A 26,123-nucleotide genomic window follows, 5' to 3' on the forward strand; every position below is an offset into this window, starting at 1 on the left:
TCACGGCATTGTTGTCAAGGTGCTTCCAGATGGATTCCTTTATCATCTGCTCCAGAATTTTCCCAGGGATTGATGTCAGACTGACTGGTCTGTAGTTCCCAGGTTCTTCCTTTTTACCCTTTTTGAAGATAGGGACAACATTCGCCCTCCTCCAGTCATCTGGCACTTCCCCCGTCCTCCATGATTTCTCAAAGAGAATAGACAGTGGTTCTGAGAGTTCTTCTGCCAGTTCCTTTATTACTCTAGGATGCAGTTCATCTGGCCCTGGAGATTTGAACTCATTCAAAGTAATTAGGTGTTCCTTGATCGTATGCCTATCGATCTCAAGCTGTAATCCTGCCCCTTCAGCCTGTAGTTCGCCTTTGCCAGGGGGGTCATAGACCCTCTTTCGGGAGAAGACTGAGCCAAAGTAGGAACTGAGCACCTCTGCCTTTTCTTTGTCATCTGTTATCGTTTTGCCATCCTTATTTAATAGCTGAACCGCCATTTCTTTCCTCTGCCTTTTACTATGCACGTAGCTGAAGAAAGCCTTTTTGTTGTTTTTAGCATCCCTTGCTAACCTCAGCTCGTTCTCAGCTTTAGCCTTCCTGACACCATCCCTGCAATTCTGTGCTATCTGCCTGTACTCTTCCTTTGTTGCTTGGCCTTCTTTCCACTTCCTATATGTGTCCTTTTTTGTTTTCAGGTCATCCCTAAGCTTTTTGTGAAGCCACATTGGCTTCTTCTGTTGTCTTCCACCTTTTCTTCTTGTTGGAATTGCTTGTGATTGTGCCTTGAGAATTTCCTTTTTTAAAAGCTCCCACCCATCTTGGACTCCTTTTCTCATTAGCGTCGCTTGCCATGGGACCTTACTGATCATTGTTCTGAGTTTATGAAAATCAGCTTTCCTAAAATCCAGGGTACGTGTTTGACTACACTCGGCTTTTGCTTCCCTTAGAACCAAGAACTCAGGTACAACATGGTCGCTTTCCCCCAGAGTTCCTGTAACTGCTATTTTATCCACTAAGTCATCTCTGTGGTTAGGATCAAGTCAAGGATAGCCGATCCTCTAGTTCCTTCCTCTACTTTCTGTAGGAGGAAGTGATCCGCCACACAAGTCAGGAATTTCCTGGAGGGGCCATGTTTTGCAGAATTTGTCTCCCAACTAATATCGGGGAAATTGAAGTCCCCCATTACTACTACATCATGCTTCCTTAAAACATTGGCTATTTGCTTTTCAAAAGTTTCATCCTTGTCTTCTCCTTGATTGGGTGGCCGGTAGTAGACTCCGACCACCAAGTTCCTTTTATTCTTTGCTCCATTTATTTTGATCCAGATGCTCTCGATGGGGCTACCAAGCTCCTCCTCCTGTATTTCTATGCAGAGATATGTGTTTTTCACATACAGTGCAACCCCACCTCCCTTTCTGTTCCTCCTGTTCTTTTTGAACAAGTTATATCCTTCAATTGCTGTATTCCAGTCATGAGAGTCATCCCACCAAGTCTCAGTTATACCTATCAGGTCATAATTTCCCTCTTGTATTAAGAGTTCAAGTTCGTTCTGTTTGTTTCCCATACTCTGGGCATTAGTATATAGACATCGAAGACCATGTGCTTCATAGTCTGGCTTTCTTCCTACATGTGTCTGAAGACTATTATTGTGGGCTATTAGAGCTGTTCTCTTCATTGCAGTGCATGTGCCTACGTCCATTGTTACCCCCAACATTACATCTCCCTTCCCCGTAGGATTCAGTTTAAAGCCCTCCTGATGAAGTTCTTCATGCTGTGGCCAAACACATTCTTCCCATCCTTTGTGAGGTGCAACCCATCCTTAGCCAACAGCCCATCTTCCAGGAAGTATAGCCCGTGGTCCCAGAATCCAAACCTCTCTCGTCGGCACCACCTTCGTAGCCAGTCATTCACCTGGAGTATGTTTCTTTCCCGTTCTATCCCTCTTCTAACTACTGGAAGGATGGATGAGAAAACTATCTGGGCCCCAAAGTTCTTGAGTTTCCTTCCCAAAGCTTCAAAGTCTGATGTGATCTCTTCGTAGCTCCGCTTGGCGGTATCGTTTGTTCCCACATGGATGAGAAGAAAGGGATACCTGTCAGTGGGCTTTATGAGTGCAGGCAACCTTTCAGTCATGTCTCTAATCTGTCCTCCCGGGAGACAACATACCTGGCGAGTCCACAGGTCTTCGCAACATACTTGGGTCTCAATCCCACGCAGCAAGGAGTCTCCCACTACTACCACTCTTCTCTTCTTCTTCTTGTAGGCCTGGGTTTCATCGCCTCTGTTTGACTGACCTTCAGCCTCTCACTCACTCTCATGCAGGTTCCCCTGTGATTCTTCCTCTGTAGGCTGTCCTCCAGTCTCATCCGCAAGTACCTGGAATCGGTTCCACAGCTCCACTGCTTCCACTGGTGCAGAGTGGCGTCTAGTTCTTCTTCTCCTAACTGTCACCCTTTTCCAAGGAGTATCCTCTACTCCATTTTTCTTCACCTCAGCATTTCCCACTGCCTTATCTTGCTGTTGCTCTTCAAGCTTCTGGTCTTCCCTTTGCTGCTGTAGTTCCCCCATTCTGTCCAAGAACTCTTCATGTTCTCTTATTCCCTGGAGGGTCGACAGTCGCCACTCCAGTCCACTTACTTTTTCTTCCAGCCCCGTGATCAACTTGCACTTGTTGCAGGTGTAGGCCATGTTGTTCTCAGGCAAGAAAACAAACATTACACACACCTTGCAGGTCACCACCACTGGAGAGTCTTGTCCTTCCATAGCCTCTTTTCCCTTTTTATGTCTAGCTTTGTGATTGTTCTAGACTAGCCTGTGCCTGCTCCTCTACTCAGTAGAGGTTAAAAGCAGAGTCCCACTGGTGTGAAAGTGTGTGTTACAAGACAAATAAATGGAAAAAAGTTAGTTAAAAAAATAAAAAATAAAAAAAATGTTAGGGGCCTCCCCCTTGACCTCCCCTGCCGAACTCCCCTGGCCAACTCCTGTTTGCTCCCCCTGTCCGCTGTCCCTGTTCGCTTGCTCTCTGGGAGCTTGCCTGCTTCTGTAGTCCCTGGGACCAGCTGGAGCAGCTTGCTCTGCTCTGCTCTGCTCAGCTGGGAGGTGGGAAACAGACTGAAGCTTCCCGCCCAGTCAGCTGCTGGGAGTACTCAGGCCACACCCCTCCAATTCAGTTGGAGCTCTCAGAAGCACCTGGTGAGCTCACAGCCAATCAGAAGGATAAAGGGCAGCCCCCTGGGCTTCCTGCAGCCCACTTACCTCTTAGCCTCTGTCTCCTTTGTCTCCTTTGTCTCTTCAACCACTGCAACTCCCCTGGACAACTCCTGTTTGCTCCCCCTGTTCGCACGCTCTGTTCGCTCGCTCTCTGGGAGCTTGCCTGCTTCTGTAGTCCCTGGACCAGCTGGAGCAGCTTGCTCTGCTCTGCTCTGCTCTGCTCAGCTGGGAGGCGGGAAACAGACTGAAGCTTCCCACCCAGTCAGCTGCTGGGAGTACTCAGGCCACACCCCTCCAATTCAGTTGGAGCTCTCAGAAGCACCTGGTGAGCTCACAGCCAATCAGAAGGATAAAGGGCAGCCCCCTGGGCTTCCTGCAGCCCACTTACCTCTTAGCCTCTGTCTCCTTTGTCTCCTTTGTCTCTTCAGCCACTGCAACTCCCCTGGCCAACTCCTGTTTGCTCCCCCTGTTCGCTCGCTCTGTTCGCTCGCTCTCTGGGAGCTTGCCTGCTTCTGTAGTCCCTTTCAGGAATAGGCTAGTGGATAAAGCATGGATAATAGGATCTAGAATTATGTCTTTAAAATATTAGGTAAAATTTATTTGACTGAAAGGCTGGAAAGAGGTCATGTGTCTCTAACAGAGTGGTTGCAGACCTTACAATGTTACAGGTCCATGCAATCTGAACATTACCACCTTATGCATGACTTTACCATGTAACCATATAGCTATTATTTCTAGTGTTTCTGTTTCTAGTCCTTTCTTCCGGCTACTTTATTTTGTTGTAGAGCAGGGGTGGGCAACTTGTGGCCCTCCAGATGTTGTTGAACTGCAGCTCCTTTCATCCTTCGCCATTGGCTATGCGGTCTGGGGCTGATGGGAGTTGCATTCCAGCAACATCTGGAGGGCCACAAGTTGCCTACCCCATCATAGAGCTTTTAATCCTAAATTTGTATGTTAATACCCATCTTTTAACATTTTTTTTTTTGCTCTTTAAAAATCTTTTACAGACGCTGTGGATGGAAGTGAACTTAAACAGTTTTTTGAGATGAACTATTCTCAAATTTATTTTATCTTCTATGAAAATTTCATAATACTGGAAACTAACTTGAAACAAAAAGGTAAGCATTTTTAGATGAGGTTTTTTTTGTTAGTTTATGCTTTTCAGTTGCTTAATGCATATATATACATACACACGTGCACTCTTTTCTATGTTCAAAAATCAAGTTTTCTGCATATTTCAAATAAGAGAACAAGTTACGTGTTAGGAAAATTCAGCAAATCTGAACTTGCATTTGTAGACAAGCAAATGCCAGCACCATAATCCTATGCACACATTTAGTGAGCTTTTTTGCCTTTCTTCAGTTAGGCCTCAAAAAAAATGGCCTATGAGACTCTTGAGAAGTGGTTTAAATTATATACCTTCTCAGTCAGTCTAGCTTGGGGAAGGTGATTTTTGGTTTAGTTTTAGTGTGGGGCTATTTATGGTAATATGTAGCCTAAGATAATAGGTAGCTTAAGAGAAGCAGGAAGCAGAGTTTCTGCCCTCAAAAACATTTTTTTACACTGTGGCATTAGGTTGCTAGCTTGTTGCAAAAAGGATGAGATGGTGTCTGGAGGGTGGGGTTAGATTTGATAGGTACTGGGCAAAAGTTTGGGGAAAGCTGAGCCTGTACAAAAGAGATATGTTCCACCTAAATCACAATGGAACTAGATTTTTGATGGTTGATATCAAAAAAGTTGTAGACAAACAGCTTCCTGGGGGAAGACTGACAGGAGCCGGGGAACATCCTGTTCAGGATGACTCATCCCTGAGGGATAAGGGCATAAATGTTGCAGGTCATTGAAGTGGGGCTAGCACAGAACTTCCCCTTCATGGATCACTTGCCTTGTTGTGGTGAAGGGGCTTGCGTAACTCAGTGAAGCCATAAGCTATGCCGTGCAGGGCCACCCAAGACGGACAGGTCATGGCGGAGAGTTCTGACAAAATGTGGTCCACTGGAGAAGGAAATGGCAACCCACTCCACTATTCTTGCCAAGAAAACCCCATGGAACGTATCACAAGGCTAAAAGATATGACGCTGGAAGATGAGCCCCTCAGGTCGGAAGGTGTCCAATATACTACTGGGGAAGAGCAGAGGGTATTTCCAAGTAGCCAGAAAGAGTGAAGCAGCTGGGCCAAAGCCGAAAGGACACTCAGCTGTGGATGTGTCTGGTGGTGAAAAGAAAGTCCGATGCTGTAAAGAACAATATTGTTTAGGAACCTGGAATGGAAGATCAATGAATCAAGGTAAGCTGGAGGTGGTCAAACATGAGATAGCAAGATTGAACATTGACATCTTGGGAATCAGCGAACTAAAATGGACAAGCATGGGCGAATTTAATTCAGGTGACCATTATATCTACTACTGTGGGCAAGAATCCCTTGGAAGAAATGGAGTAGCACTCGTAGTCAATAAAAGGGTAGGAAAAGCAGTACTGGGGTACAATCTCAAAAATGATAGAATGATCTCAGTACGAATCGAAGGCAAACCATGCAACATCACACTAATTCAAGTCTATGCCCCAACGAAGCTGAGGTTGATCGGTTCTATGAAGGCCTACAACTCCTTCTGGGACTAACACCAAAAAAAGATGTCCTTTTCATCATAGGGGATTGGAATGCTAAAGTAGGAAGTCAAGAAATCACCGGGATAACAGGCAAGCATGGCCATGGTGTACAAAATGAAGCAGGAGAAAGGCTAATAGAGTTTTGCCAAGAGAACACGCTGATCATAGCAAACACTCTTTTCCAACAGCACAAGAGGCGACTCTACACATGGACTTCACCAGATGGTCAGTATTGAAATCAGACTGATTATGTCCTTTGCAGCCAAAGATGGAGAAGCTCTATACAGTCAGGAAAAACAAGACCTGGAGCTGACTGTGGCTCAGATCATGAGCTGATGCTTGCAAAATTTCGGCTTAAATTGAAGAACGTAGGGAAAACCACTAAACCGTTCAGGTATGACTTAAATCATATCCCTTATGAATATACAGTAGAGGTGAGGAATAGATTTCAGGGATTAGACCTGATAGACAGAGTGCCTGAGGAAGTATGGACAGAGGTCCGTAACATTGTTCAGGAGGCAGCAACTCAATCCATCCCAAAGAAAAAGACATGCAAGAAAGCCAAGTGGCTGTCTGATGAGGCTTTACAAGTAGCTGAGGAAAGAAGGGAAGCGAAAAGCAAGGGAGAAAGGGGAAGATATATCCAACTGAATGCAGATTTCCAGAGAATAGCAAGGAGAGACAAGAAGGCCTTCTTAAATGAACAATGCAAAGAAACTGAAGGAAAACAACAGAATGGGAAAGACTAAAGATCTCTTCAAGAAAATCGGAGATCTCAAGGGAACGTTTTGTGCAAAGACGGGCATGATAAAGGACAAAGAAGGCAGGGACCTAACAGAAGCAGATGAGATTAAGAAGAGATGGAAAGAATACACAGAAGATCTATACAGGAAAGATCTGAATGTCCCTGATAGCCATGATAGTGCAGTCACTGAACTTGAGCCGGACATCCTCGAGAGTGAAGTCAAGTGGGCCTTAGGAAGCATTACTAACAACAAAGCTAGTGGAGATGACAATATTCCAGCTGAGCTATTTAAAATCCTAAAAGATGATGCTGTTAAAGTGCTGCACTCAATATGCCAACAAATTTGGAACACTCAACAGTGGCCACAAGACTGGAGAAGGTCAGTTTACATTCCAGTTCCAAAAAAGGGCAATGCCAAAGAGTGTTCAAACTACCGTACAATTGCGCTCATTTCACATGCCAGCAAGGTGATGCTCAAAATCCTACAAGCTAGGCTTCAGCAGTATGCGAACCGAGAACTTCCGGAAGTACCAGCTGGGTTTCGAAGAGGCAGAGGAACTAGAGATCAAATCGCCAACTTTCGCTGGGTCATGGAGAAAGCAAGAGAATTCCAGAAAAACGTCTATTTCTGCTTCATTGACTACGCTAAAGCCTTTGATTGTGTGGATCACAACAAACTGTGGCAAATTCTGAAAGAGATGGGAGTACTAGACCACCTTACCTGTCTCCTGAGAAACCTGTACGAGGGTCAAGAAGCAACAGTAAGAACTAGACATGGAACAACCGATTGGTTCAAAATTGGGAAAGGAGTATGACAAAGCTGTATATTGTCGCCCTGCTTATTTAACTTATATGCAGAGTATATCATGAGAAACGCCGGATTGGATGAATCACAGGTCGGAATTAAGATTGCCGGGAGAATTATCAAGAACCTCAGATATGCAGACGATACCACCCTAATGGCAGAAAGCAGAGAGGATGTAAAGAGCCTCTTGTTGAGGGTGAAAGTGGAGAGTGCAAAAGCTGGTTTGAAACTCAGCATTAAAAAAACGAAGATCATGGCATCTGGCCCCATCACTTCCTGGCATATGGAAGGGGAAGAAATGGAAGCAGTGACAGATTTTATTTTCTTGGGCTCCAAGATCACCGCAGATGGTGACTGTAGCCATGAAATTAAAAGACGCTTGCTCCTTGGGAGGAAAGCTATGGCAAACCTAGACAGCATAGTAAGAAGCAGAGACATCACCTTGCTGTATAATCAAAGCTATGGTTTTCCCAGTAGTAATGTATGGCTGTGAGAGCTGGACTATAAGGAAGGCTGAGTGCCAAAGAATTGATGCTTCGAACTGTGGTGCTGGAGAAGACTCTTACGAGTCCCCTGGACTGCAAGGAGGTCCAATCAGTCCATCCTAAAGGAAATCAACCCTGAGTGCTCATTGGAAGGACAGATACTGAAGCTGAAGCTCATATATTTTGGCCACCTAATGTGAAGAGAAAAGTCACTGGAAAAGACCCTGATGCTGGGAAAGATTGAAGGCAAAAGGAGAAGGGGACGGCAGAGGATGAGATGGCTAGATAGCATCACCGATGCAATGAATATGAACTTGAGCACACTCTGGGAGAGAGTGGAGGACAGGAAGGCCTGGAGTGCTATGGTCCATGGGGTCATGAAGAGTCAGACACGACTTAACGACTGAACAACAAAAGCATAGAACTTGCCAGTGAGCATCCAGCCAAGATATGGGACCTGGAGTGATTGGTGCTAAATGAGAACATCGCTAAAGTGGGTGGAACAGAGCAAATCAGTGGGTTTCTTCTACCACTGCCTATAAATTCCATAAGAAAATCATAAAAGTAAAAGGGGAGGGTGTTCTGTATGTTAAAGATTTTGCTCTGTATGTTAAAGATTCTAGTAAACTAGAAAAAATGAAAGGAATAAACTCTATAGAATCACTGTGGGTAGAAATATCAGGTCAGAAAAGTAATTTTATACTGACAGCTTATTGTTGCCCTCCCCTGCCCTCTGACCAAAACACTGAGGGTGATCTTCAGATGGAGAAAAATCAGGTAGGCAGCCAAAATAGAAAATGCTGTTGTAATCGTTGATTTCAACTGCACTCACATTGACTAGGTAAGTATACATTCAAATCATGGCAGAGACAACATTTCCAGACGTAATGGTCTGGACATAATGCTAAACCATGGTGTAGCATTATGCACACAAGCCAAGGTGAGCCTCAGGTTTGTGCATTCTTTCTTCACCATCTCTTTCATGCACTAGAGGAGATCAGTAGCATCCACTTCTGATTTTAAACTGACTGGAATTCATCCAAAGTTAGGAAATTATTGTTAAACTATAGTTACTCCAAACAAGGGAAGATGAACAATTTATAATTCTGGCTTGTTTGAACTAACTAGAGGTTAAACCAGAGTTCCCCAAGTTTAGTTATAAAGGGGAGCGCCAGTAAGTTAAAAATGGGAAGCAGAGTTTTCTGATCTCTTCCTCTGGTGTGTGAAAGACAAGCCCAAGGTTCACTGTGACTCTTGCATGTAAAGTATGGTTTAGTGGTGTTTCTGAAATGGCCCAATAAATAACTCTGCCTTGGAACTGTTGGTCATGAAACTAATTAGAGGGGAGGTTACCATGGACTTAATCTAGATTGGTACCCAGGACCTGGTGTAAAATGCAAGGGTGCCTCCAGATGAGGCTTTTTTGTTGCAATCGCCCTGCCGCGTGCACTTTACAGGGGGTCCAGATGATAATGTCTTCAAGTCATAACCCTCCCATGTTTTCCCACCACTTCTTCATATAAGCTATGGCATGCCCCAGTTGCAGCTTGAATATTCAAAATGGTGGCCATTGCCGCAACAAGAAACCCTGTGGGGAAATTCACCCACAGTGGCTTCTCGTTACACACACTCTGCTCCTTAAGACACAGCTCAGGCTACAATTTAGACCAAACAGTAAAAACAGTTCCAGTCTAGGTTTATCTTAACTGCTTTGTGACAGTACAACAATGCTCCTTCAGAACAAATTCTTGTATAGTAAATATGCCTGTGAACTTCCAAACATCATTATGGGTTTGTGTATATAGGCTTATTTATGATTGCACTTAGCTTGAAAGCTGGTAGTCCTATGGGATTTTATTATCAGAGTGATATATTGTCGTTATGCACAATGACAGGAAACATTCCTTTCCCCCCGCAGGGAATAAATCTCAAAGGGAGGAGCTGGACTCCATTCTCTTTCTTTTTGAAGTAAGTTATCATATTTCAGTATTTGCTCAACATTGGTTCCTTCATGGTAATAATGATGAACAACTTCTATTTCTGCAAAAAATTATTTCCCCACAAACAGTAAAATGAGATTGATTTATGAATATTTTAACTGTTCTAAATAGCGGTGGGTGGACCCACATTCAAGCTGTAAGTGAACGATTTATAAAATGTTTGATCCTGTTACGCCTCCAGTGATGTTATTGGCGTGTGAGATGGGGTTAGAAGCCCCCCTGCTGCCTGTGCCTGTCCTGACCCAGAGTGGGCCCTTCCCACCATTTGTATCACTTACCGGGGTGGAACAGTGTGGAGAGTCCCATCCAGACATAACAGGCTGCAGAGATGCACACGCGTGGCTGAGCCAAAGGTGCCTCCACAGCCTGGGCCCATCCCAGCGTTGTGTTCATTTCCAAATTTATTTCTGGTTTTACTTTTATGATGACTACTGCTTTTGGTATTAAGTTTTTTCCCCCATTTATTTGAAGGGTTTATTATATTTTAATTGCTGATGCTGCTATGTCAACTGCTTTGACAACGGTTTAAATATGGTGTGCAAATATTGTGAATAAAAATTAAACACAATACTTTTTCTTGCCTGCAAGGATTCTGTGATGCCTGGGTGGTTGTAGATATATAGAAATGCCTTACTTCATAGTTCCATTACTTCTGGCTTTAAAGCCTTTTTGCAGAGCGACCCTATGGTGCGTGTGCATGAAGATTCTGTGGCGGAGCAACCATCACATCCAAAGCCCCACTGGCTCACTGCAACCAGGGCAGATGTTGTGGGCAGATTTTTTTTTTCAGGGCGAAGTCTGTAGTAAATGGGAGGAAATTAATTACACTAGCTCCAGGGCTGGTATAGTTTAGGATCTGTTGCAGGGGGCAGGGGTGCCAGGGGAGCGAGGGAGCTTAGGATCCTGTGGAGCGCTCGTGGCACCGCCACCTTGACATGCCCTGTTTTGGCCCCTGTCACCTGTGGGGCATCTACACCAGTGGAGCTTTCCATGGGTGTACTGGGTGTCCTCAGGTGGTGTAAGTGCCATTTTGCCAGCGGAGGGGCACTAATGCTCCTTTGCAAAGGAGCTGTTATAAACCAGACTGAGGGATCCTTCAGAGCAAATGCAGGATGGAGAAGCAGTGTAAATGTCATCTGGATTAAACACTTGTATTTGCAAACCATAGGAGATTACGTTAATTGGTTGCTTAGCATATTTCATCCTGTGTCAGCAGGAATAAAGGCTTTTTCCATGTTCTGTTCTAATTAAACAGTTAATTAGGATTATTAATGCTTGGCACCTGGAGTCAGAATTTAACTGCAACTCAGATCTGTAAGCACATTTTAGAAAATGGATTTACATAATTAGTGTACCTTTTGGAACACTTGCTACTGTGTGGATGACATCTGGTATTAATAAACTCTCACGAATTAGCATTGACTCTCTTAAGTAGAGGTGAAGAATGCTTCTCTTTGCATTAAAAGTACTTGTCCCAAGGCCACAACCCACACTTGAGTCACAGCTCCTTCGAGGGAACAGATGGCCCTAGCCCTATAAGGAAGAGGGGCGGAATATCACTGAAGCGCAAGGGATTCCCCTCAAGGAAGAATGTGCAGATGGCATCACAAAGTGGATGGGTCTACAGCGCCGTCATTCCCTGCTTGCCATCCAGTGCTCCACACCTATGAGCTGGTGGCTCAGGTTGCCCTCAGCCACTCAGCTCTCTTACAGTTGGGCTGTGGGTCTTAAAGCCTGCCAGATTTCCCCTCTCAATCTCCATGTTTCTAACCTTGATGTTTGCATAAGATAGTGCAACTCAGTGCCATATGTATTGTTCTTGGATGCTTAAAGCATCTACTTCAATGTGTGTGGGGGGGGCCTGGGGGGCTGGATTCCAGTTGCAGAACAGCTTTACTGGCTTCCAGTGCAAAAGTCCTGCTTTTAACCTTAATCCGTATCAGCTCTTGGGACTGGATATCTGAAGGATCACCTGCTCCCACACAAACATGCTCAGTGACTAAGTTTGCCACCCAAAGGTGCCCCAGCCCTCATTGCCCAAGATTTGATGGGTGGTATATGGGAAAAGGACCTTTTCAGCTGTGGTGACCCATTTATAGAACATTCTTCCATGGAGGTTTGTATCTCCTCTGCTATTTAGTAGTATTTGTATATTTAAAATTGTTTTGCTGGTGTTTGTATTTAATTTGTAAGCTGCCTTAGAATTTTTTTATAAATTGAAAGGCAGGGTAAATATATTCTAAATAAATAGATTTAAAATATTATGCCTATTAACATAATTAATTAGTGGCTGCAGGCCCATTGCAGATACACACATTTAGGGAATGGGATGTAGAATTATATGGGTCTTTCTATGTTAGCACACAGATTCCGTGCCCCCTCCCAGGGCCTGCCCTAGGATGAGGCAGAATGAGGCAGCTACCTCAGGCAGCAGGTTTGGGGTGTCATGAAAGGGCTGCAAATTGTCAGTGATTTTGTTGTTACTGTATTTTTACTGACGGGGATGGGAAGAGGTGCTTATGGGATTTCTGCCTCATGGGCTGAAATAACTTTGCTGGCTGTGGGTACTATGCACCTTGTTGTGGATGGGTTGGGGAAGCCATTTGCAGCTCTGCCTTGGGAAGCAAAATATCTTTGACTCTCCACCCCCAGCCCATACCCAAATTTGGTGTTACGTGTAACCATCACCTACTCAGGTACACTCCTAAATTCATTTTGACAACCCTGATTAAAATCGGTTCTCCAACCAAGGTTAAGAGTATATCTAGGCTCATTTTTAGCCCAGGTTGGAGATGGTTGTACATAATGCTGAATATAGACAGAGGGGACAACAGCAGACATTATTACCATAAAATATTGAGATTCTTCTAGATTATTGATTTTAGTTTATAGATATAGTCAGGCAAGAAATGATATGTTGATGTTTAATTTGTAAGCAAAAAAAGTGGGGAAAATACATTTTTAAACACACCTGCTTATTAAAAAAAAATAGAGTAGCCTATAAGTCAAAGTTTATGTTTCAAATTATTCTTAGTTACGCAGTAGTTGAGTGGAAAAAGGCTAGGGATAAAAGAACCAATAGTTCCCCTGTTGTGCTGGTAGACATAATACCTAATTTATATTTCAAGTGTGCTAATGGATTTCCATATAAATATAAAGCATAAAAAGGAATATTCTGCACTGTGGGGTTTCTCAAGTTATTTTATATGTATTCTCTTTGCAAATCTAAACAAAATGTCAATAGCTGTCGGGAGTTTACTGCAGTCTATATTTAGACTGGAAGAAGTCATTCGCTTTTGATAGACAAAAATGGTTAAGGCTTATATATGTGTCTCATCTGTACGGTGTGGGAAATCAAACGGAGTCCTTCCATCTGGTACTGGTGCCAAGATGTGAATTCTTGCAACTTGCACATTATACACTGTAATCTGACTTTAGAATTTCCAAGACCATTAACTCTGGGAATCTCTTCACTTTCAAGACTGTGTGTATGTGTCACTGTTGAATAGCTGACTAGGGACAAATAATACATCCAGGGGTGGGGTGGGGAGTTCAACCTCTAACAAATGATGAAGCATAGAATGTTATTTCCTGAATACCTAAAGGCAAAAGCTGATGAGCCAATATATTCTTCACCTAGGTTTAGAGGTATAAAGTAGTGCTTTGCTTTATCAGGGCGGGGGATAGTACTAAATGTAGTAGAAAGCAGACCAACTCTTGATTTGGCTTGGTTTTCCTTTTGCAACTCCCCCCCCCACCGCCCCACACATACCTGTTGCAGGTTCTAGTGTGTCTCCATCTTGAAGGCTTTGGGAAGTTTAGCCATCTAGAACTAAAGTAAAATGTAGTAAATATCTAGTAACATATACTTAAAACCTCAGACTTTGACAAGTCCTCAGGGAAAAACATGCCATTGTAGCTTAACTGTGTGAATTCACTGTGCATGTTTATTAATAAAACAGGCTTTAATGGGCTGTGGGGAGGGGGCTTGTATTTAAAGCAAGCAGGGTCCAAACTGTATAGAAGTAGAACGATGCACTTACTGTCTATAAGTAATTTCTTAACCTCTGTGGAGGTAAACAAATCTAGATTGTATGTGGCCAGTTGCCAGCGTTGCTTGGCTTTGAAGTACAAACTATCTTTCAGTAAAAATTGCATTTTTTCCACAGTTGCCTTAGCCTAAGTACTTACGGTGCTTCAGAACTTGCTGCTTTTGTACGGCACGAACACAGGCCAATTCCCTACTTGATTTAGAACACTTTGTTTAATAATGGCTAATAATTAATAGTTTTGAACAGCGTTGTAACTGCCAGAGGTGACGTTTCTAGTAACATTTTAATACTTTTGATGAAGAGATATTTTTCAGGTCAACAGAAAGCTTAACAATGAAAGAAATTATTTGACGATGTTGACCACGTGCACATTCACACACCTCCTTTCCTGTTAAGGGCACAATCCTATGCATGTTTAGACAGAAAAGAGTCCTCTAATTCCCAGCATCCCTCCAGCTAGCCATGCTGGCTGGGGCATGCTGGGAATTGTAGGACATTTTTCTGCCTAAACATGCATAGGATTGTTTAAGCTGGTTGGCGGCTAGACAGCCATAGGATCGGTTGGTTCCTGGGAACCGGCCTTGGAGCCTCAGCCTGTGCTTCGAGGTCGGTTCCCTGAGAAATGACCTCTACCCCCTCCTGTGCAGCCTCGTTGGCAGTGTGGATTTGCTCCGAGCTCGTAAGAGCAGCGCAGAGCGGGGAAAACAGGGCGTTCCTTGGGGCGGGGTGGGGAGATGGGAAGTGCCACTATGACACTTCCTATGTGTCGTCTGGCTGCCCCTCCCCACGCTCTGAGGTCCTGTGGCTAGACAGCCAAAATTGGCTGTCTAGCCAGTAGCCACGAAAGCAGGGCGGTGGGAGCGTGGAAGAGATCCGCTCCTCACGACTCCTGCCCTGCAGTGGATAGGCGGTCACCCCTGGAGTTGGAGGTGACTGCCGATCCGCATAGGATTGCCATGATGTAAGCTAGATATTGAAAATCCACTTTCTGTCAGTATGATATAAAAACATGAGTTATCTTGGTTCCTCCAGAGAATATTACAACTACTACCAGAAAGAATCTTCTATCGGTGGCATTTTCATAGCATAGGTAAGTGTACTTGAGTACTTGGCTTTAGTTGTTTTGTTTTGAAGTTTATTTTATTACTAAGTAGGGTGTGTTCCTCCATCTTCACCTTCTAAGGAAGCCAGTGCAAAAACTCCAGTTGATTTTAGTGGAGATCGATTGTACTTTCTCCCCATCTCTGCCCTTTTTCAGTGTTGCTAAACCTATGTGATACTATTAAAACATTTGGTGAAGTATAAATGCATCATAGTTTAGTTCAAATATAAAATATTTGACTACTAGCAACATTTTGTTACAGTTTAAGCAGTTCTTTATTTTGAATAAATAATCTAGTTTAGGCCAAGAGTGGTGGTTTGACAAATACTGGATAATAATATTGGTTGTGCGTGTATACAAGAAACAAGAGCATTACACAGCGGTGTTATGTTTATGCCCTAGGACCTCAGAAGACACTCAAGTGTTGTATAAACGCTTATTTACAACACTTTACCATGTTGTATAAACTGGTAACACAGTTGGCATCTAAGTTTTGACACTGGATTAGTGTGGCAACCTGGCATGTGTTAGGGAAATCTGGTTAGATGAGGGGAGAGGCTTGAATCTCTCCCAGTTATTTTCTCCAGGTTTCCAGGTGCAGCATTCCCCTCAGCTGAATGAGCGGGAAGGTGGGAGTGGCTCTAGTACATAAGAAGGTGGAATCTGTTTCCAGATATCCCATCGAGCAGTCAGCCATGTTTGAATGTCTGTACATGGTGTTGGCCCTCAAGACAGGACTAAGACTCTGTTAGTATACGGTCCACCCCACTTCCTAACAGACTCTTTGCCTGAGCCACTGGAGGTGACCTCAGGTAGTGTTCCTCTGCAGCAAGAGGCTCGGAGGATGGCAACAAGGGAGAGGGCCTTCTTAGTGGTGGCCCCCCAATTGTGGAATGTTCTCCCCACTGAGGTCTGCCTGGTGCCAAGTCAAGACTCTACTCTCAGACATTTGACAGCATATGATAAAGTGTTTTTAATGGGTCCTGGGATTTTTTATGGTTGATTGTGTAAAATGGTTTTATAAGTTTGTAAGTGAATGGTTTTATATTATGTTATTATATTGTATGTTTATGGTTTTAGTCATTGTAAACCCCCCAGAGAGCTTTGGCTATTGCGCAGTATAGAAATGTAATAAATGAAATGCAGTGGTACTGAGGACCCCAAGTATTTGGGACCTATATCATGTAGGGCTTTAAAAGTTAATACGAGCGCTTTGAATTGAACTCAGAAACTTACTAGGGACCCGTGGAGTTGTTTAAATACAGACAAGATATTATCTCTTTGCCCAGTTTTGGTTACAAGTCTAGTTGAGATGTTCTAAGCAATTTCAAATGTCTTCAACAGCTGCCCCATGTAAATCACATTGCAGTAATCTAACCTAGGAATTACCAGGGCATGGATAACTGTGGCCATACTCTCTGCCTAGGAAATAATTGTAATAATTTACAAAGAGTTGCAGTTTGGTGTATTTGTCTCAACTGATAGCAGGCTGTTCTTGTCATCTTAGCTGCATGAGCCTCAATTGATAAAGAAGGAGCTAATAGCACTCCCAGACTGTGCGCCTGATCCTTTAAGGGAAATGTAATCCATTCCTGACTTGGTTAACCCCACCTCTCTGGGCAGATGAAACACCCACCAACAGCGCTTCTGCCTTGTCAAGACTGAGTTTCAATCTAAAGACCCTCATCCAGCACATTACTGCTCCCAAAACCCAGATCAGCACTTCCTCTACCATACCTGACTTCTCAGATGAGCTGTCATATGCAGTTTGAAACTGTACAGCCCAGAAACAGGTGTATCACCTCATGTGCTGTTTGTGAGGATATATTGTAAGCCAGTGTGGTGTAGTGGCGAGAGTGCTGGACTGGGAGCCGGGAGATCCGGGTTCTAGTCCCCACTCGGCCATGGAAGCTCACTGGGTGACTTTGGGCCAGTCACAGACTCTCAGCCCAACCCACCTCACAGGGTTGTTGTGGGGATAAAATGGAGGAGGAGGAGGATTATGTACACCGCCTTGGGTTCCTTAAGGAGGGGAAAAGGTGGGTTATAAATGTAATAAAGAAATAAATAAATATAAGCATTTCTTAATTGTTTGCTTTTGAGTAAGTTGGTTTGGGGTGTAACAGTCGTAACAAACATACTTATTGATAGAAGACATCTTAAAGTGTTTGGAAATTTCCTAATGTATTTTTCTTTATTTCAGGGTCAGTTCTGAAGAAACTTTTGCACACTGGGAACTGTCTTAAGGTATTTTATCTCTTGTTTTAAACCCTTAATTTCTCCAAATACGCATTGGATATTAATTACTAGAAGCCTGAAGAAATTGGCTGGTTAGTTCAAGTCATCGTGTCAAATTAAGCCCCACCACATGAAATTCAGTCCTACCACTGCTAATTGCTCTTCATTACATCCTTTGGGTTGCCAAAACTGGCAGTATTCCTCAGTTAGGGCCTTGATTCAAGACGTAGCAATGCCCCCATGGCTCCCACCCTTCCTCCCTTCATAGCAATAGTGCTTGAATCTGGGATCTCTTCCCATCTTCTGGCACCTACTGTAAGTTTTTAATTCTGCCACACTGACAACTTTCCTTTCCCTCACAGAAGCTGGACTGCAAACTATTTAAGTTCTATGAGGATCTGAACACCCCTAGCTATCACATAAGTTCAGCCAATCAGTACCAGGGGTTTCAGCACCACAAGCACAATATAATATTTTCTTCACTCAAGAGTCCATAGCTACAGAAAAGTCTTGTAACCTAACTGCAATTAACAAATGTAATTAAAACATTTCTAGGAATGCTTCTAAAGCAGATTTGTAGCTACCTGTGACTAAATTAAAAGGATAGTAGTAATACTTGATATCATTAGATTTCAATTGCTCAAAAGTAAAATGGAATTTCTTTAAGCTACTGTACCTGTTGTAGGAGAGACTGGAGCAGACAATGGGTGATTTGTCCCAACAATATTTATTTGTAAATTAACTTAAGGTTTTACAACACTGTCACGAGAGGACAACTTGCTTGGCATTGGTGGGTAAGGAAGGAGATGAAATCAGCAGCTATGCAGTACACAACATCCTAAATGACATTTGAGGACTCGTGATTTTCCAGCTATGAAAGTTTTCATGTTATCTTGCCCCATTCCTCTCGTATTTTAATGAGCAAAATGTTCAGAAAATGTTAGGCTTTAACTCCTTGACTTCTGCAGAACTTGATTCCTTGGGGTGGCTGAGCTGTTTGTTGACTAGTTTCCCTAACACTCCTTTCTCACTCTCCCCATAGCATACAGATCCTGCTCATTTTAAATTCTTTTTGTAAGCCTCCCCTCTGAACAGCCCATTCTTCCATCAATGCCCTGTCTCCTCTGCTCCTGTCCTTGCTCCACTTTTTCTCTTCAGAAGTCCCCAGTTTCCCCCTTCTTCAGTGTGTTGTGGTTGAGCAGAAAGCTCTCTCAGCCAACCCATTTCTCCTATATTTGATGTTCCCAAGCCTTGTACCTGCTCATTCCCTTCAAATGCCATTCCTTCTTTTAAGAACCCATGTGCAGCTGGACACTTTCAGCAGTGTTAGGGGAGCCAGGAGTCTTAATTCAGAAACCAAGACTTACCTGTATAATTTGGGGTCCCCCTTGTGACTGTTGGGACTCACTCCTGTCCCTTTCCTCTACCTGTTTTCCCCCCTAGCCCATCTGCACATGAAATATCCACTTTACTAATAGCAGGAATTTTAATAATTACTGTTTTGCATCTTACTGTGATAATGAAACTTAATAAAAACATTGGGACATTTACTTTGCATTTAGCCTAGAGCAACTAGGTGAGATATCATGATGATGATAACATGCATTGTTCTTCATCCCCTTCCCACCAAAATCATCCTACACTGAAATGCTTCAATGCAAAAGATGGGATATAAATATTTTTATAAATAGGAACACAGGAAGCTGCCTTATACCTGATCAAATTATTTGACCATCAGGCCCAGTATTGTTTGACTGGTAGTGGGTTTTTGGCAGAGGTCTTCCCTTTTCACTGGAGATGCCAGGGATTGAACTCAGGATCTTCTGCATGCATGTGCTCCACGGCTGAGCTATCATCCTTAAGGCAAGTAATAAATTGACTGCAAACTTGCATCTGCAGTCTGAAATGGACATTGGCTGAGGGTTCGACTGTATCAGTTGCTAGTTCTACGATATCTACTTCACTGTGTCAAGTATTGTCACTAGATTTGCCTTGTCACCTTATCAGGTGCTGTTGGAACAAATGATACTGAAGATTTTTTCCACACAGAATTTATTTTGTGGCTAAGAAGTTCTCAATGATAGAATATATGCTATGCATGCAAAAGTTCCCAAGATAAATTCCCAGAATCTCCAGGTAGGGCTGGGAAATGCTAAAACCCTAGATTGCTGCTGCTAGTGCAGTGTACTAGGCAATACACATACATGTGTATTTAATATAAAATAAAGATAACAATCTCTTCTGTGTAGCCATGTGTGCTTTGTTTTTTTCTATGTCCACTAGAGGAAATCAAGAGATTGGCTCTAAGCTTTTGAGTTTTTGTAGACCTGTCACATCCTTTAATGCTAAGGCGTCTGTCCTACCAAACAACCTTTCAGTCTTCAGTAGCCCCCATACTGTGGCATGAAAACCTACAATAAACTGAGTGCTCTCACAGGTTGTGGAAACAGATATATTTTCCCCCTAAGTAGCAGTAATGACAAGAGGTTGGCATGCTTAGCGGTGCTGACTTTTTGTAGAATGGATAGAACACAAACTCTCAGATCCATGACAGATGTAGCAAACCATCCTGGAGTGCTTAGTGAAGCAGGCACACATAGAAGAAGGCACACTTCCACCTTTATCCAGTAAGAGCGGTAATGTGGGCTGGATGCGTCTGATCTCGGAAGCTAAGCAGGGTCAGCCCTGGTTAGTATTTGGATGGGGGACTGCCTGGGAATCAGGCTTCCTGCACTGAGCAGGGGGTTGGACTCGATGGTCTTGTAGGCCCCTTCCAACCCTATGATGCTATGAGGCACTTTCTGTGAGGTCAGCGATGACTCTGGGCTTTCTCTGATAGGATCTAATAATCTGGAATACAGTCCCTGTACAAAAGTAAATATATAGAAACAATACCACAGAAGTACAGACAGGACAACTTCGTTCTTTTTAATTGTGATAAACAGTGGTGTGGATTGCCTTTGTGTAATAAGGCCTAGGACTTAGCAGGTGTACTGTAAGCACTTTCAGCTATGGCACAATTGGTACAGGGCCTAAGCAGGATCTAGCAACAAAGACAAGAGTAAATCAAGGTTAAAAAAATATCAGGGAGTCAGAGAAGTAGCAGCAATAGTCCTGTGGCTTATTATGCAAGCACAGGCTAGAAATAAATAGACTTGAACCCTGAGTTCCATAAGCATATGCAACGCTTCTGCTTTCTTCATCTTCTGGGTTAGGTTCCTTGTCAATTTATCCTTTCTTCCATTGTTCGAGCAGTGAGGTGTTCTGTACCTAACACTTTGTATTGCTGCTGAGTTGTTTTTGTTATGTGGCTGAAGAATTCCACTTGTTTATATCTTCTCTCTTTCAAGATGCTCAAAGGTCAGCTGATGTTCTTCGAATAATGTGTGCTGGGGGAGAGTAAAAAAAGGAGTCATACAGTAGCTGTAACAAAACTAGTTGTGGAGCAGTAGCGAAGTCTTCCTCCTTCTATCTCACACTAGATAGTTGTACAAACAGCTTGCTGTCCACTTCAAAGCACTTCAGAAAGGGTTACTGCAATTTCCCTCTCCAGGTATCCTCAACCTGTTGCCTATAGTTATGCCCTTCCAGTACATCTAAAAGATGCAAATGATGGGTCTGCAAGAAACCTACCTTCAGGCAAATATGGCAGAACTAATTATAGTGCCAAATCCCATCTCTAATTAAAAATACTGGTGACAAAAAACCTCTTGTAAAAATAGATTTGTAATAAAGCTTGTCTTAGCTTATCCTGGTTGGGAAAGTAAGTAGTTGGGCTTAAGTATATCTAGGACAGTTATCACTGTGATCTGTGTCTTGTCGTAGGCAAACCAGCAATTCTGAGTGGTATGGTATTGAATTCCAAGGGTTGACTGGTACAGATTAAAAACTGAGCAGCACCTGCACAAAGGGATGTTTGAATTGATCCTCAGTCAATCCAGATGACTGACCACAAAAATAAGAGTTATGTTGTATAGTGAGAACAAAGCACAAGACTCGCTAACAATAACAAGACTTTAATGATTGTCCAACAAATAAACAGTAGTTAACCTTAAGTACGTAGGAGACATCTAGGCCTTGCTGAGGCCTGGTCCTGCCTGCCAGGAGGAGAGCTGTAGTCTGCTTAGCTGCTTGCTCTGAACTGAAGCCATACCCCAGTAGTCATGTGAGAAGCCTCTAACAAAGGTAGGAGGGGGAAATCCTTTAAAGGGGCAGTACACACTCAAATACACAACAAGGTCAATTATTTAAAATATTTTAATCCCACCTTTTGCTTGACAATCCACCCCCCACTCTCCACAACTTTGAGAGCTGGGCAGTATTTTACTGAGGGCTGTATATTTAATGTACAGATTTTTGCACTGGGTTTACCCTGGTTATTATGCTTCTAGCCTACCCCACAACCCATGGCTTGTAGTAGGGGTTGTGGGGTGGGTTAGAAGCCACCCCCACTGCGCACTGTGTGGGGTTCAGACAACATGGCAACCTGTGACATGGCATGGATAATTAAGTAAATGCTGGGCATGCAAGCAGCATACACAGGGACAGGGGAAACAACCCACGATGCATGGTTTCCCCCTGCAATTGTATGAACCCGGCCACTATCTACCACAATGGATACAGCGAAAGCTGGAGTATCACAAATCAGCAAAATTTCATTTCCTCCAGAGTGCCTGCAAATTACCCAGAAATACTCAAAGGGCGCATTCATTTAAGTAATCTTGTTTTGCAGCTTAGATTGTGGGATAGTAGAGCATAGGCTGAACTTTGCCTAGAAGAACCACCAAAGCCTTCTAGTCTATAAGATTTAAAATGGGTCATAGATTTTCATATGCTCAGTTCAGAAGATCCTCCATCCAAAACATTTTTTGGAGGATGAGGCCCTTGCCGCAGACTCAAATGCATGCTCCCCTCTCCTGCATAGATATTCCTGAATTGTGATAACCATGGTTTGGTTTGATATCCAAATCAAGCCAAGTATGACTAGTGCTAACCTCCAAACTATGGACTGAAGAAAGTTTTCAGACCGTGGTTTGATGTTAGCACTAGCCATAGTTTGTTTGATTCAGAGAGGGAGGGATGAACATGTGGGTGCACAGCAAGTTCCTAATCTTCCACGTCATGATTCTGAGGAACTTCCACACTGAGCTATAAGGAATGTGATGGCATCTCGTACAGGGCACGATAGACTTCTCAATCATACAAAAACATGTATAGTCATTCAAGTAATGATACCATGAAAGGGAAGAATATTGTGTAGGAGGCCACCATATCAGGTTTAATGCTGATAGGCTTCCATTTAAGGCAATTAAGATAAAACAATTTATTAAGAAATTACAGCAATGTCTTATTTCTCAGTCATGTTGGTATGTTTTTGTTTTTATACTACTTTCTAAAATGTGTCTCCTTTTTAGATAAGATGTGAAGGAATCCGATTATTTCTTCTCTGGCTGCAAGCTCTCCAGACAAATTGTGCAGAAGAGCAACTGTTAATTTTTGCTTGCCTCGTGCCTGGTTTTCCTGCAGTGATGTCCTCAAATGGTCCGTGTACACTGGACACCCTCATTAGCCCTCCTTCCAGTCTTCCATATGGTTAGTTCTCTTACAGCCTTCAGATTTTCTCTCAAGTTTCTAGATGAGGAAAATAACTTGATAAGTTTTTAGTTGATCTGTCACCCGACTTATTAAAGAAATCTTAGTCAATTCATCATGAATTTTAGTCAATTAATAGATTAAACCATAATAAATTTGCATCTGATTTCTTTGTTTTTAGATGATGCACATGTGTCATTGCAGGTATCATCACAGAGAGGGTGCATTCTCTCTTCTCTTCTAATAAAACAGCACTTGCTATCTCCAGTTTGTATAAGTGCATTGTTTTTATAAGGCCAGCTGAGAAAGGGAGTTAGACACTTTACACCTATCCCTGCTTCTGGTTCTTCCTCCAACCAGATCATTCCTGGTTGTCTTACCAGCTTGTCCTTGGGTCTGGTGCTGCTGCCAAATGCCAGGTTTGTCCAAAATAAAATCTCCCTCATTCACAATTTAATTTAATTATGAATGAGAGGGCCAACCTGGTGTGTATTACTGAGACCTGGATGGGGGAACTGGGAGGGGTTAGTCTCTCACAGCTGAGGGGAGGTTATCTAAGCACTGTGGGAGGTTTTCTGGAGATATAGACGGAGGTGTCACCAATATGCAGATGACACCCAGCTCTATCTCTCCTTTTCATCAAATCCAGGTGAGTCAGCGAGTGTTCTGAACATGTGCCTGGGCGCAGGAATGGACTGGATATGGGCCAATAGACTGAGACTCAATCCAGATAAAATGAAGGTACTGTTAGTGGGTGGTTTTTCTGCCCAGTTCTGTTCTGGGGGCAGTTGTGCCCCCCCCTTAAAGGATCCAGTTCGTAGTTTAGGGGTGCTCTTACATCCAGTACTGTCATCAGAGGCACAGGTGGCCTCAGTGGCATGGAACACCTTTTATCAGCTTAGGCAGATATACCAACTACAATCCTATCTGGACAGAGATAGTCCAGCTACAGTTAATCAGGTTCTGGTAACCTCTTGTTTGCATTACCGCAATGCGTTACACATGGGCTGCCTTTGAAAATGGTCTGGAAACTTCAGCTGATCCAAAACAGAGCAGCAAGATTGGCCAATATGGTCATATTGCGCCTGTGCTTCCTGATCTGCACTAGCTGCCAGTCCATTGCTGGGCCAGATTCAGAGTCCTGCTGTTAACTTACAAGCCCTAAACGGCTTGGGTCCAGGTTATCTGAAGGATCGCCTCCTCTATATACCTGCCCAGCCTTCAAGATCATCCTCAGAGTCCCCTTCTCTGGGTGCCTCCACTGAATGAGGTGACGCAGGTGGCTTCCCTGGTCATGGAACGATGTCCCCAGCAAGGCTCACCTGGCACCTGCATTGTGGTCTTTTCGGCACCAGGTGAAGACCTTCTTATTCTTCCAGTCTGTTTTGCTCTTCAGTTTTAAAAAGGGCTTTAGGGCACTTTTTTAGAGTTTTGCACTGCTGCTGACTTTTATCTTGGTTACTACTTTGGTTTTATTCTGAGTTAAACTTACGGTTTTATATTATGCTTTACTATGTTATTGTATTTTATGGTTTTAAGCGTTGTCTTGTAAACCGCCCAGAGAGCTTTGGCTAATGGGTGGTATAGAAATGTAATTAATGTATAATCATCACCCCCTCTAATAGCAAGTACAGCTACTGAGTGTCAACAGGTTTCAAGTTAAAACAGGGCCACTGAAAAACAAAGAGGAGTATCAGCATGGCTGGGGGAACCCCAAGGCTTGCAGAAGTATAACAAATATTTTTAAAAACCAAAAACAACTCACTGAGGGCTGAACATGCTCAGTTGCCATAGAATGTGGATTGTCACTTAGAAAATAAAAATAGAAAATGGGAAGAGGGTGGGAGACAGTGGAACGGAGCGTCCTGGAAGAGGGCACGTCTGGCTCACTGGAGGGCATGGCTGGCTGGCTGGAACCTTGTTAGGAACAAGATACAATGCAATGTTTTGTTGCTGGTTTAACTCATTCCTTCTATTACCAGACTTCAGTTAGTGCCATGACTATCAGTTTGTCAGTGACAAAAGGACACCTAAAAATGATTTAGTAGTTTCTGCATTCTTGGAAAACTGGTCAGGGTATGCAGTAGAATATTTGTCAATTGAAAAGAAAAAGAAAATTAAAGAAACATTCTAAAGCCTGATATGGATGTTCAGTGGCTTCCAAGACCTACGAAACATAAGAAGATAAGAAGAGCTTTGCTGGATCAGACCAAGGTCCATCTAGTCCAGCATTCTGTTTACACAGTGGCCAACCAGCTGCCTGCAGGAAATCCACAAGTAGGGCATGAGTGCAAAAGCACCTTCCCACCCATGTTCCCCAGTAACTGGTTCCCATTGGCATACTGCCTCTGATACTGGAGGTGGCATAGAGCCACCAGGACTAGTAGCCATTGATAACCTTTTCCTCCAGGATTTTGTCCAATCCCCTTTTAAAGCCACCCAAATTGGTAGAGTGTTGAGGGTGTCAGTTGGAAGTGGAGAAATGTACTACAGGAAGGTTTCAAATGGAAGAAAGAAAAAGCACACCTAGAAAAAGGATACTGCCCTAGACCCCTACCCCTGAACACCCTCCCTCAGCATACCAATTAAGCTTACAAAAAAGCCTTCCATTGCTACCAATGGATTCCCCCCCCCCCAAGCTTAATTGCCAATGCAGGGGAGATATCTAGATGAAGGTGTCGCAGTTGGTGAGGGAAGAGTTAACCCTCCCCTCCCTGTGTGCTGTGATCCCCCTCCCCCACAGCAATTACACTTAGGGGGGAAATGCCATTGTACCAATGGTCCTTCCACCACCATCCTTGCCTCCACCTCCTCTTTCCCTTGCTCTTTCTAGGTCTCCTCCATGTTGCCCAGACCTTGTTCTATCCTTCCCTCCCTCTGATCCCCATCCCCGAATTTGGCTGTTCCTCCCTCCCTCTCCCCCAGCTCTTTCTCCTTTCTTATCTTCTTGCCCCCATTCCACTACCCTGCTTGGCACCACTCTCTAGCCCACATTCCTCCCACTACCAGCCCAGCATTTTGAATCCCCCCCTCAATAGAATTGTGTGCCATTTTATTTAATCTTGAATGTAATTTATGGAGGCAATGATGACTGATGAAGGGGGTAAGTAAGTGACGGGGAATTTTGGAAGAGGACCTGGGTAGGAATTGGGAAATTAGTTGGGAGTGACCCCTTGATTTACGCTTGGCTTGATTTTGGATGAGTACTTTGTCAAATTTTTGAAAGAGATTTGGTACAAAAAAAATCCATTTCCACTGCTTATTAGGGCCTAGAGATACATTGCAACATTTCGTTGC

The 26,123-nt window shown here is 43.4% G+C and overlaps 2 protein-coding genes across 13 annotated transcripts in view; both read left to right on the forward strand.

Moving 5' to 3' along the window:
- The window catches only part of LOC146347486 (uncharacterized), a 185,626-nt gene that overhangs the window by 65,980 nt on the left and 93,523 nt on the right, over positions 1-26,123 (forward strand). The gene's annotated exons all lie outside the window — the stretch shown is intronic.
- Positions 1-26,123, forward strand: part of RALGAPA2 (Ral GTPase activating protein catalytic subunit alpha 2) — a 280,593-nt gene that overhangs the window by 21,375 nt on the left and 233,095 nt on the right. For 10 of the 12 annotated variants that reach the window (XM_084850724.1, XM_084850733.1, XM_084850725.1 and 7 more), the window contains exons 2-6: positions 4,208-4,318; positions 9,761-9,810; positions 14,927-14,984; positions 17,200-17,243; positions 22,649-22,826. In XM_084850724.1, the coding sequence (XP_084706850.1) occupies positions 4,208-4,318; positions 9,761-9,810; positions 14,927-14,984; positions 17,200-17,243; positions 22,649-22,826 (441 nt within the window). Of the gene's footprint in view, positions 1-4,207; positions 4,319-9,760; positions 9,811-14,926; positions 14,985-17,199; positions 17,244-22,648; positions 22,827-22,869; positions 23,568-26,123 lie in introns of those variants that run through there. The other 2 variants (XM_084850731.1, XM_084850732.1) reach the window with 2 other exon arrangements.

This window comes from Heloderma suspectum, chromosome 4 (assembly GCF_057233095.1).
Source record: "Heloderma suspectum isolate Gila_16-S chromosome 4, 16-S_ref, whole genome shotgun sequence".
In the NCBI taxonomy this organism is placed as follows: Eukaryota; Metazoa; Chordata; class Lepidosauria; order Squamata; family Helodermatidae; genus Heloderma; species Heloderma suspectum.